Source organism: Oryctolagus cuniculus, chromosome 3 (assembly GCF_964237555.1).
Source record: "Oryctolagus cuniculus chromosome 3, mOryCun1.1, whole genome shotgun sequence".
NCBI lineage: Eukaryota > Metazoa > Chordata > Mammalia > Lagomorpha > Leporidae > Oryctolagus > Oryctolagus cuniculus.
In genome coordinates, this window is record NC_091434.1 from 14,367,903 (window position 1) to 14,380,893 (window position 12,991).

General features: G+C 39.2%; 1 protein-coding gene across 9 annotated transcripts in view; it reads left to right on the forward strand.

The window, feature by feature from the left end:
* DOCK10 (dedicator of cytokinesis 10) overlaps window positions 1–12,991 on the forward strand; it is a 297,295-nt gene that overhangs the window by 212,509 nt on the left and 71,795 nt on the right. For all 9 annotated transcript variants that reach the window (XM_051849117.2, XM_051849118.2, XM_008259243.4 and 6 more), the window contains exons 17-22: window positions 1,391–1,578; window positions 2,058–2,123; window positions 3,757–3,849; window positions 9,594–9,717; window positions 10,265–10,386; window positions 10,757–10,843. In XM_051849117.2, coding sequence (XP_051705077.2) covers window positions 1,391–1,578; window positions 2,058–2,123; window positions 3,757–3,849; window positions 9,594–9,717; window positions 10,265–10,386; window positions 10,757–10,843 — 680 coding nt within the window. The remainder of the gene's footprint in view (window positions 1–1,390; window positions 1,579–2,057; window positions 2,124–3,756; window positions 3,850–9,593; window positions 9,718–10,264; window positions 10,387–10,756; window positions 10,844–12,991) is intronic.

Here is a 12,991-nt window from a genome sequence, read left to right on the forward strand (position 1 = left end):
TATTATACAAAGAGATCGATCTTTTCCAGAATGGGGTCAAAAGTCCTATTTAAGTCAGCAAGAAGTAAGTTTTCAGAAGCTTTTAACAGCTATCCAATAAAAGAGTCAGAATTTAGAATGAATAAAAGCTTCCAATAACCATCTGTTTTCCAGAGAGAGGAGGATGACCACGGACTATCTAGATGACCATTAGCACTATTAAGTTTTCCATTCTGATAATTCTCCACAAATCACTTTAATATGAAATATAACAACCATTCTAACTTAAGCCATGGCTCCAAATCATTTTTACATTGATTTGTGTGGAATAAAAACAGGATAAACTAAGCTATTTCCTCTACCTAATTTGAGGCACTGAGCTTCTATTACCTATGAAAAATTGAAACAACAAAAAGGAAGCTAACCATTGTATCTGAAAGAATTGTCATACAGAGAAACTTGAGCATGTGACAAAAATATGATCATTAGCTTTTGAGGAGGGGAAAGCTGTAACCTGATTCTCAGGTATACATGGCTGATCATTTTGCTTCTTTGAACACAAGGAGATTCCAGATGGTATAAAGGAAGGTAGATAACGCTACTGTCTTTCTGTGCCAGCCTTCAAACATTTTAGTGGCAGAAGTTTAGATTTAGAATTTCCTAAGGCTCATTTCTTTCTCTTTTCTTAGGATGTTCCTATATATTTAAATGTTTTGAGTTGTAAAAACTGAGGAGAAAAAATAAAATAAATTGTATCTAATAATGCAGAGAGAGATACAAGCCCAGGCTGTGACTAATTTCATGGGGAGAAATTACTAGTAATCCAGCTGCATTAACAATAATAGTTCCATTGGACAGTTTTGTTCTTTCATATATCCATTTTGTATTATTTTTACATGTCATAGCTTATAATATCTTAATAATAATATCTTACCTTATAATATCTACCTAGTATGTTTAGTATGTTTAGAGGATCATTAGCTACACTTTGCTTTTTGTATGAATCTTAATATAAAAAAGTTATAAATCCATCTCAAGTGTTTAACCATTTTCAAGACATGTTTTGATACTAAATAGTTTACTTATCTACCATGCCCACATCCTATAAGTATTTCATATTAGCACTAAATTAACATCAATTGGTGTATACACACACACACACACACACATATATATACAAAGCTTCTATTTAGAATGAATTTATTTTCAAATATGTTAAGTATGAGAGTACTTCAGAAATTCATGGAAAATTTGAAATTAAATGATAATATTATTTTTGTGCAAAAACCTTTTGAAGCCATGCATAATTTTTCAACATACACATTTTCCATGAACTTTTTGAAGACCTCTCATGTTGTTCAACTAAAAGAACCATATTAAATGACAAACTTTTATTTTCTGATTTCTTAAGACTGTGTAACATCGTCCTTTATCCCTGTCAAGCCTTTCAACGTGATGGCTCAAGCAGAACCCACGGTGGAGGTGGAAGAATTTGTTTATGACACAACCAAGTACTGCCGGCCTTATAGAGTGTACAAAAATCAAATTTACATTTACCCCAAACATCTCAAATATGATAGCCAGAAATGTTTTAACAAGGTAATGATACCAGTTTCTGAACTTATCTCTCTTTGCACTTACACTGTACAAGCTCACTTCTTGAGACTACAAATGCACGTTGCCATAGGCCAGCAGTTCCGTAGTATGCTTCAGAGAGGCAATGATGACTTTGACCTTAAAAGTGTTAAAGATGCACAATTTTACAATATTTGAAAAATCCTTTCTGAAGTCAGAAATATATATATATATATTTGTATATATATTTGTATATATATTTGTATGTTTGTTCTAGAACTTTTTTTAGTTTCCTACAATACTCTAAAAATAGATGCCTTTGTAAATAATCTCCCCAGATCCTTCTGTAATTTCTGAGCAACTATGGATAATGTCACAAGAAAATGTTGGGTATGCTACATTTTTCAGATTTAATTAGATAGTACTTATTTTAGGCGCTTAGATTTTTTTGAGGTTATTTAAAAGGAAATTATAATTTCCACTTTCCCACCCTATAATTTCAGGCACGAAATATAACCGTGTGCATTGAATTCAAAAATTCCGATGAAGAAGGTGCCACGCCCCTAAAGGTGAGCCAGATCCACAGTGGGACAGGGCATAAAGGCAGGGGTGGGGGGTAGCCTCTGTCCACCATTGAGGGACTCAGTGAGTGTGGTGAAAAAAAAGGAACAATTTTACACGTGTACTTAGAGTCTGAACTGTACATGACTGAGTAGCTAGGTATCATGGCTCTCTTAGCTTTCCATGGTTTGAGAAAAGGTGGAACCATTCTAATGTGAAAGAAATGCAAAGATTCCCCTTGGAAGACAGCACCCTCTCCTGAGATTAACCTGCTTCTCAGTGCAGAGTGCTTGATTTAAATGGATGCATCCCGGCCAGCCTCCACGGACAGTGTGCTGAAAGGTTGCAGGCCAGATGCTTAATGCAATGGGCCTGGGGGAAGCTGCTTTTAGGGAAGGTGTATGTGGCCAAGTGCCGGAGGAACTGGAAATGGCTCTGGGAAGTCAGTACCGGTTGTTGATCACATAATTTAATGTGCTCAATAAAACTCTGAGGTTTCTATGAAGGGTGCTCTTTTAACCTATAAAAATACAGCTGATGGCATTTTTTTAAGAGTTCGCAGTTGATGTATACTATTTTTATCTCAGGGGTTCCAAATGACATAAAATAACCTATAAAAATAGAGGGGGAAATTGGTTTCAGTAGTCCTGCCGCCAGTCCTTCCCAGTTTCCGTGAATCAGAGGAAAGAAATTATAAAGGACAAAACCGATTTCTCACTAACACCCACCATTATCTGAGATACTCTCATGAAGCACTCTGTCAGATACAAACTGTACCCTCTGATTTGTGCTAGCAAGAGGGTGTGTTCCATTATTTAGAAGAACAAGAATCCATTTGAGTGTGTGAATTAACACTGCAAAATAAAGAGAAAAATTCTTTAAAATATTTGTGAGCCACTGTCAGCATCCACAGCACCAAACTTCACACCAGTGTTAGCATCAGGACTGAAAAATTAAAATGAAATCTAGTTGTCAAGCAAGCAAAGGCCATGAGCAGGCAGCAGACACACGAGACCTGCCAGACAGCATGTGTTCTTGGGGAAGATTCTGGGTCCCCTGCTTCATTGCCTCCTAAAATACCACATGCAGATAGAGCTAGGCCAGATGACACACTCCAGAAGAGGGACCCCAAGTCCCTGCCAGACTAGGAAGGGTGTTATCACACTACCAGAACTGTGTAGAGGCTGGGACAGAACAGTAACACCGCATGGTGGAGCCTGGAACCAGCTCTCTCCTGCCAGCTCATGGTTGGAAGTTGGCTTGTCAGATGCTGGGGTCCAACCAAGTCCGGAGGCCCTCCAGCACCTTAATTCTAGCCCAGAACCCGTTTCATGAACCTCTCATGGTGAGGTTCCTTCTTGTAGGAATTAGCCCCATCTCATGGTTATCAAAAGTCGGATGGTGGACCAGTCCAAACATTTGACCCTGGGGTAACATCTATGTGATAAGAAGCAGCCCCCAGATTTTCTTCAGCAGGGCGACAGACGTGGGACAGTAGAAAAGAAGTTCAGGCTTAATTACCAGTCAGATAGACCTGTTTGTTTTGTCCTGAGACTGGTAACTGGAGATTGGTGACTATTTTTTTCACTCAGGTATAATTTGAGACTCTCATAATTACTAAACTCCTATCTGTCTCAACAGTGCATTTATGGAAAACCCGGAGGCCCCCTCTTCGTCTCGGCCACCTACACAGCCGTTCTACACCATTCGCAGAATCCAGATTTCTCGGATGAGGTAAGGACCAGTCCTCTGCTGCCCCCAGCAGCTCCTAAAAAGTATGGGTGTGTAGCACAGTGATAATAAACACCCTCAGATGAACAACATGCTTTGGCAGGTATATACCAAGATGTTTAAACCACATTGATAGTTACTCCTGCAGAGGTTTGCAAATTCATTTATTTCAACATGAGATGAAGTACTTAAAATGGGGCATTTTTGTTATATTAGTCATTGCAAGGAACACAGATTATTTTCATCTATTTTACTGGCCAGTGTAATAAAGATATTAGATAGTTTTACCAATCAATGGCATTATTTGATACCATAACAGAAGGACTGAGGGCTGAAGTCTAATACAGTGCTTTTGCTCATAACCTGCATGAACTTGAATGAACGTGGACCTGCTCATCTCTAAGTGCAATGTGGAGGAATCCCTGCCCTGGCTAACAAACTCCCACTGTATGTCAGGCATCAAGCGAGGCTCCACACACACATCATCTCACTTAACCCTACAGCAGTCCTGGGAAGTGGAAGCTATTGTTCCTATTCTATAAATGAGGGAACAGGCTCAGAGGAGTCAGGTTACATTGCCTTTGTATCTACATACTAATTACATATAGTATGTTACATACTAGTTACATATAGCATGCTACATACTAGTTACATATAGCATGTTACATTCTAGCTACCCAGGCCATGTGACTCCAGAGCCTGACACTTCACCAATCTGCTATAATATATACTTAAAAAAATCCTAGAGGCAGTGGTAAATAACTGTGCACCTGCTAGCTTGGCATTATAAACAGCTTCAGACAAACAAGCTTCAGGGATTAAATTTAGTGTCTAAATGTAAAGCAGAAGTCTAAACTAATGCAGTCTGCTGATAGGATGCCTGGGGTTTGAAACGTGCATCTTTTGCATGAGTGTCCTGTTGCTACTCTGACAGATTACTACAGTTTGCAGCTTAAAAATTTTGCGGCTTAAAACAACACTCGCTTGTAACCTTCCAGTTCTGGAGGTCCAGGGCTGCAGTTTTCTGAAGATCCTGGGAGACTTTGTTTGTCTTTTCCCAACTTCTAGAGGCTGCCCATGTTCCTTGGTTTGTGTTTCCTTCCCAACAACCCCACCTCCCTAACCTCTGCTTCTGCCCTCACATCCCTGACTGACTTGTCCTCCTTTCTTCTGTAAGGACGTGGTAATCACACTGTACTTCCTTGGAATATCTGGACAATCTCCCTGTTTCACATCTCCAGTGTCCCTTTTGCCATGTGATGTCTTAGGTTCTGGGAATTAGAATACAGAGGACATCCTCTGAAGGGGGTATTTGTAGCACATTAATCAATTTAAAATGGATATGAAAAGAGTGCCAATGAAGCAGTCTACCTGACCTTGTCTCCTTCCTCCATATTCATTTAATGTTGCTAATTTTCCCCCCATAAATTCCAGACAGAAGGTGAACCAGAATTAAAGGGAAGAACCACCGGTGCATCACAGAATATTGACTGTACTGAATAAAACTTTGACAAACCCCATTGGAAAGGTGCATTCTCCATAGAGCATGTTTTTGTCTCTTTTATTCTGTGTGGTACTATTTTATTAGCAACAGAAAACAAGCTAATATACAGGCCTTTAGCAGAGAATCCAGCTACGCTGTGCCTGGACGTCTTACATACATTTATTTTTTCCTTTTTTAACACTTTTAGAAATTTTCTGATTTATATAAAATAATTTTCATGTATTTCATACCTACAGGTTTAGGAGCATAGTGATACTTCTCATCACACCCTCCCTCCCATCCACGTTCCCACCCTCTCTTCCCCTTCCTTTTTTATTCTCTTAATTTTTATAATGACATACTTTCAGTTTATTTTATAATCATAAGCTTAACCCTCCACTAAGTAAAGAATTCAATAAATAGGATGAAAAAAAGAAAACACTGTTTCTCAACAGTAGAGACATGGGTTGCAAAAAATAATCAAATCAATACACAATTCTTCTTAAGTGCTGAAACTTAACTGAAAAGTGATCACCGTTAAATATAAGAGTGGGAATAAGAGAGGGAAGAGATGTGCAATTCGGGACATGCTCAAGCTGACTTACCTCAAACGGTAGAGTTAGAAACATACCAGGGGATTCCAATTCAATCCCATCGAGGTGGCATGTACCAATGCCATCTCACTAGTCCCAGTGATCAATTTCTGTTCACAATTGATCGTAATGATAGGACTAAGAACCAAAGGGATCACATAAACAAGAATAGTGTCTGCAAATACTAGCTGATAGAATCAAAAAGGGAGAGAATGATCCAACATGGGAAGTGAGATACACAGCAGACCCATAGAATGGCAGATGTCCTAAACAGCACTCTGGCCTCAGAATCAGCCCTTAAGGCATGCGGATCCGGCTGAAAAGCCCATGAGAGTATTTCAGGCATGGAAAGCCAAGACACTCTGGGGAAAAAAAAAAAAAACACCTAAATGAAAGATCTCCGCGAGTGAGATCCCAGTGGAAAGAACGGGTCATCAAAGAAGGAGGTACCTTCCTCTGAAGGGAGGAGAGAACTTCCACTTTGACCATGGCCTTGTCTAAAAATTATCAGAGTCAGTGAACTCAGGGGGCTTCCATAGCCTTGGCAGCTCATGACAAGAGCCTAGGGTGATTACTGATGCCATAAACAAGAGTGTCAATTTGTTAAGTCAACAACAGGAGTCACTGTGCACTTACTCCTCATGTAGGATCTTTGTCCTTAGTGTGCTGTACATAGAGATTTAATGCTATAACTAGTACTCAAACAGTATTTTTCACTTTATGTTTCTGTGTGGGAGCAAACTGTTGAAATCTTTACTTAATGTATGCTAAACTGATCTTCTGTATAGAAAGAGAAACGAAAATGAATCTTGATGTGAATGGAAGGGGAGAGGGAGTGGGAAAGGGGAGGGTTGCGGGTTGGAGGGACGTTGTGGGGGGGAAGCCATTGTAATCCATAAGCTGTACTTTGGAAATTTATATTCATTAAATAAAAGTTTAAAAAAAAAAAGATTCCAATAGCAATAGTCACAAAAATTAAAAAAAATCAAATCTCAAAATGTCAATTTTGCTCATATACATTATATTTTGGTAGTCTGTTACCACATATCAGGGAAAATATATATTTGTCTTTTTTGGAATGGCTTATTTCACTAAATATAATTGTTTCCAGTTACATCCATTCTGTTGCAAAAAACAGGATTTCAGTCATTTTTATGACTGAGTAGTATTCCACAGTGTACATATACCACATTTCCCTTTTTAAAATATTTATTTATTTATTTGAAAGTTAGAGTTACAGGAGAGGCAGAGGGAGAGAGAGAGAAAGAGAGAGAGAGAGAGAGAGAGGTCTTTCATCTGCTGGCTCACTCCCCAGTTGGCCAAAATGGCCAGAGCTGTGCCGATCTGAAGACAGGAGCCAGGAGCTTCTTCCAGGTCTCCCACACGGGAGCAGGGGCCCAAGGACTTGGGCCATCTTCTACTGCTTTCCAAGGACATAGCAGAGAGTAGAATTAGAAGTGGAGCAGCAAGGACTCAAATCAGTACCCATATGGGATGCCGGCACATGGTCTTGCCGGCACTGCAGGCAGCAGCTTCACCTGCTATGCCACAGCGCCAGCCCCTCTCATTTTCTTTATGCAGTCATCAGTTGATGGAAATCTGGGTTGTTCCCATAGCTTAGTTATTATGAATTGACCTGCAAGAAGCAAGGGGTTACAGGTAACTTTTACTTGTGCTGATTTCATTTTGTTTGGGTAAATTCCCAGGAGTGGGATGACTGGGTCATATGGCAGATCTATTTTCAAATTTCTGAGGAATCTCCATATTGTCTTCCACAATGGCTGTACTAGTTTACATTCCCACCAACAGTGTGTTAGGGTACCTTTCAGATTTTCACATTCCATAGGTACAGTTCCAGGAATATGTTTTTTTTTTTTCTAAATGATCTGTCTACTGTTGTGAACTCTGTCTTTTAACTTTTCCATTCTCATATGTTTCCTGGAATCCTCGCAAAACCATGAGCTTTTACACCTGATAGCATGTGATTCATGAACAGTTTAATGATTTCTACAATATATAGTCAAAACTAAGGTTTTATTTTCTTCTTTATTATTGCAAAAAATTGCAAGAAATGGATATGAATTCTTCCAAGGAACTATTATAATAAAATGTAAATATCTGCAGTATTTATTATGTGAAAATATTTCCATTAACTTTTTTGTTTTTTAGATTTTATCTGAGTTATACAAGTTTCATGTATTTCATATTCTATTAACACTTAGTTGAATTCTTGAGGACTTGTTTCATTCAAATGTCTTCTTAATGTCGTGGTCTTGCTATTAAAGAAAATGTATTTATATTGCATTCTGTGTTTTGAAATACATGCTGGCTTCAGTTATTAGGTTACCAGAATGGTAGGAAGCCTTTCAAATTTAAGAATTCTCAAACTTTATATGCATCTGAGTCACCTGGAAGGCTTGTTGAAGCTCAGATGACCACCGATTGTTGGTACCTGAGAATTTACATTCTAACAAGTTTTCAGGTGACACTGATGTTGCTGGTACAAGGACCATGCTTTGAAAACTATTGTACTAATTCCTTGCTTGAACAATGTAAAACAAGTTAGCAAGAAGTACAGGGCTTCCAGTAAAAACTCCTCATAGATTGTTTACATGCCTGTCCCTTATTTCTTGACTAAAACTTCTGGAAACTAGTTAGTGGCTGATACTGAGCTGAATGTAACTTAGCCAGACAGGATCCTGGAATCCAGTGCAAAGTGGTAATCAGAGATGTGGGTTCTTGTCCTGGAAGATGCTGTTACTGACTGCACCACACTCTTCGTCACTCACAGCCCGTTCACATCTCTGGCCTTGTGGTTCCTACTTCTGCATCATCCCGCTTCGCAAAGCTATTGGGGGCATTAAATGACAATAAATATAATATAATGACAACTGATATGCACTGTCACATGCAGAATTTTCAAAATATTTCTCCCCACAATGATACAGAATGATACAGTAGACTCCTCATTAAATACATTCTTAATCTATATCAATTTAATGCCATTTGTTCACACACAGTGTCATTTATGTAGCTCCAGCATGACTACTTCATAAAATCTCCAACGGCTTAGTGACCACAACACATTCCACACTTTCTTTTTTATTTTTTTTAAAAAGGATACATCCCATGCTTAAGTAACATCATGGACAACTGCATGTTCTGTTACCTGTATCTGAGTTTCCTGGGGTCATATTACAGTGCAGATTCTGATTCAGTAGATCTTATTTGATGTCTAATGAGCTTCCAAATGATGTTTATGTAGCTAGTCAGTGGACACACTTTGGGAGACAAGAACTTACTAGATATTTAATTTATATTCTTTAATGATAGTTCCTCAACCTATGTCTGTTTGCATTCTGCAATCATGTCTGTGGGTCTGTGTTTATGCACATGTGCATGCATGTGTTTAGTCAATACTTAGTGCATAAATTATCTAATGAGAAGCATAAGATAGTGTAAATTACTGAAGTAAAAAATATCAACATGTGAACACCTTACTACTGGCAGAATGGATATCTATTGAGAGTTACACCAGTGCATCCAACATTAACTATGAAAAACAGACCTAGATTTCAATTAAAGAATTTTTTGGAAATTACGCTTTTTCTTGCTCTGACTGTAAGCAAATGATTTTAACCTCAGTTCAACTATAATATCTTTCATTGCAGGTGAAAATCGAGCTACCAACACAACTTCATGAAAAACACCATATTTTGTTTTCTTTCTATCATGTCACCTGTGACATAAATGCAAAAGCTAATGCCAAAAAGAAGGAGGCTCTGGAAACATCAGGTACTGGGAGGAGACTACCTGCAGTAGTGCCTGTGTCATTTGTCCTGAGTTGGGAATATTTTAAAAGCTCTGACTTGGCCGGCGCTGTGGCTTACTAGGCTAATCCTCCACCTGTGGCACCGGCACTCCAGGTTCTAGTCCTGGTCGGGGCACTGGATTCTGTCCCGGTTGCTCTTCTTCCAGTCCAGCTCTCTGCTGTGGCCCGGGAAGGCAGTGGAGGATGGCCCAAGTGCTTGGGCCCTGCATCTGCATGGGAGACCGGGAGGAAGCACCTGACTCCTGGCTTTGGATCAGCACGGTGCACCAGCTGTAGGGGCCATTTGGGGGGTGAACCAACAGAAGGAAGACCTTTCTCTCTGTCTCTCTCTCTCACTGTCTAACTCTGCCTATCAAAAACAAACAAACAAACAAACAAAAAAAAAAAAAAACTCTGACTTACTGGAATTTTTAATGAAGTTTAGTATTCATCAACAGTAAATAGCTTTATTTTTACTTCTTATTATGGAGATTTGTATTGAAGCATTCTCTTTGTCGTTCCTCTCCACAGTTGGCTATGCTTGGCTTCCTCTGATGAAGCATGATCAGATAGCTTCTCAAGAATATAACATCCCAGTAGCAGCAAGTCTGCCTCCCAATTACTTAAGCTTCCAGGATTCTACAAGTGGAAAGGTACCGAGTAATGTATAATTTAAAAGAATAAAACATCAACTAAATTGAATGAAGTTATCGTCTCTTTCTCTGATATTTAAATTAAGACTATAATGCATATGTTAATTGCAGTTAAGAATCAAGTATACCTGCAATTGACTCCAAATCTGTTATGTTGTTTATAACCTCCAGAAGTTACCTGTTAAAATTATTATTTAATATCAGAGTGATCTCATCTAACAACGTTGCCAAATACACTTGCATCTTTTGTTTTTCATCTCTAGAGTAATTTAAGATTAATGGATCAGGATAGCCAATAAACATAAACTAAATAATGTATTTATTTCCTTTCCCTCAAACTGTCGGAGTGACTAACAAACTTTTTTTGTAGCATGGTGGGAGTGACATTAAATGGGTGGATGGTGGCAAGCCACTTTTCAAAGTATCAACATTTGTCGTATCAACAGTCAATACTCAGGTGAGTATGTTGGCCTGAAATAGTAGCATCTTCTCTGCCACATAAAATCATAAGGTGCATTCTATACTCACAGCATGAGATTAATCATTTCATGAGATGTCATGACAGCAGGTGGTGGAATATTCCAAGGGAAGAGTTTAGGGGCATGATGTTATACCTGTTTTAAGGTAGAGTGCGTAACTCCATAGGCCTGGGTGCCATGAAACTTCAAAATGAAAACATTAGAAGTATATTTAACCAAATGGTACTCCCCTTGGATCATGACTTTTTCCACTGGCGACATCTAACTGTTAAAATTGGTAAATGTTAACAGCAAAGACGTTGGATTTTTAACCCCAAAACAAAGTCTTGTTCCCAGTGCCTACCAAGAGCCATGAATTCTGAGGAATGGCATTTGAGGGTCACCTCCAGCAACCTCTGGCTCAGTGACCTTGGACAAGTCACTTTTTTCTCTGAAGTTCTTATTTCTTGATCAACAAATTGAGCTCAATAAAAATCTCTCTACCTAAGGTTATTGGTAAGGATCAACGTGAGAAAATGCACCTGGAAATATTCCATCAACTGCAAGATATACATATGTATACACATGCATACAATACACATGTAGTTTTCATTGTTAAATTATCACAAACTAATCCCTTCTATTGCAAGGAAGTCTATTTTACCATATCATAAGGAGTTTGCTGGCACCAATTATAAACTACAAAGCAAATGATACAAGTCCATAAAATATGTATTTCTTCTATGTCAAGCTCAATTTTTATCTGCTTTTCAATTTGCTTCATACTGCTTTATCTTTAGTCTATATTTGGCTTGAATAAAAATGAAATAATCCATGAACCATATATTCACTGGTCAAAATTTTTCTCATTAACCTCTGATGCTTCAAGTTCAATTTAGTGTTCATTTGCAGCCTGGTGCCCACAGCTATTTAAATGCATGTTTTCTTTGATGCCATCAGCCCTATCTATCAATTGCTATTTTTAAAGTTTTATTTATTTTTATTTTGCTTGATAGACAGAAAGTGAAAAGAAGGGGGAATCTCCTCTTTGCTAGTTCACTCTCAAAGTGATTGCAATGGCAAAGGCTGGGTCAGACCAAAGCCAGTAGCCAAGAACTCCATCCTCATCTCCCATGGACATGTCAGGGACTCAACCAGCTGAGCCATCACCTTCTGCCTCCAAGAGTATGCATTAACAGAAAGATAAAATGGGAAGCAGATCCAGGATTCAAACCAAAGCACTCTGATATGGAATGTGGGCACCCCACGCACTGTCTTAACCACAGTGCCAAGTACCCACCCCTCATACCTATTTGTATATGTCTCAGACACTCTTGAATGTCTCTCTCTCCGGCTTCCTTCTCCAGATAGCCCAGGTCTCATTCATCACTGGCCACATGCATCACATCTGACATTTACCTCAGTTTCCAACCATCCAAAGCCTCTCCGTGCTGTGGCCTCAGCCATATCACAGCCAGGTGGTAGCTGAGACATTCAGCCCTCCCGCAGTCAGAAAGGTCATGTGTCTCTTCCCTCCCTTCCTTCTCCAGTTGGCCTGCTCAGTACCTACCCATCCTAGAGACATTCTCATGTGTCACATTCTCAGAGATGCCTTCCCTCTCCTTGGACCCCACACATGTAAACCAGGCCACCTCACTACATACCCAGCCCAGTCGGCCTCTTGCTTTCCATTTTAAGTGCTTATCAAATTTGATGGACAGGGAGTGTGTGGATGTCCGGTCCTGGTGCCAGTCTGCCTCCATTGTGGGAGGTCCACAGAGAAAGGGATCAGATTTGCCTTGCCCTCTGCTCTGTCCTCAGTGCCTGACAATAGCCTGGCCCAGTCAGCTTTCAATAAATACTGACAGAATGTACAAATCAATGAAGCATGTTTAAGGGGAAAACAGTTGTGTCCAGTCAGAAAAGAACTACAGTAAGAAAGCAGAAAACATCACACACATACACACACACACACAATTCTAGAATCATTGAATGTCCTTCTAGGATCATTGAATGCTAAAGAAGCATCCCAAGTGCACACCCTCACGCACTCCATCTCCCTTCCTACTGCGTAATTCAGCACAGGACTCAGAGAATTTTGAAATGGCCTCCAAGGGTAAGAGTCAGGTTTATTTCATGATGTTAGC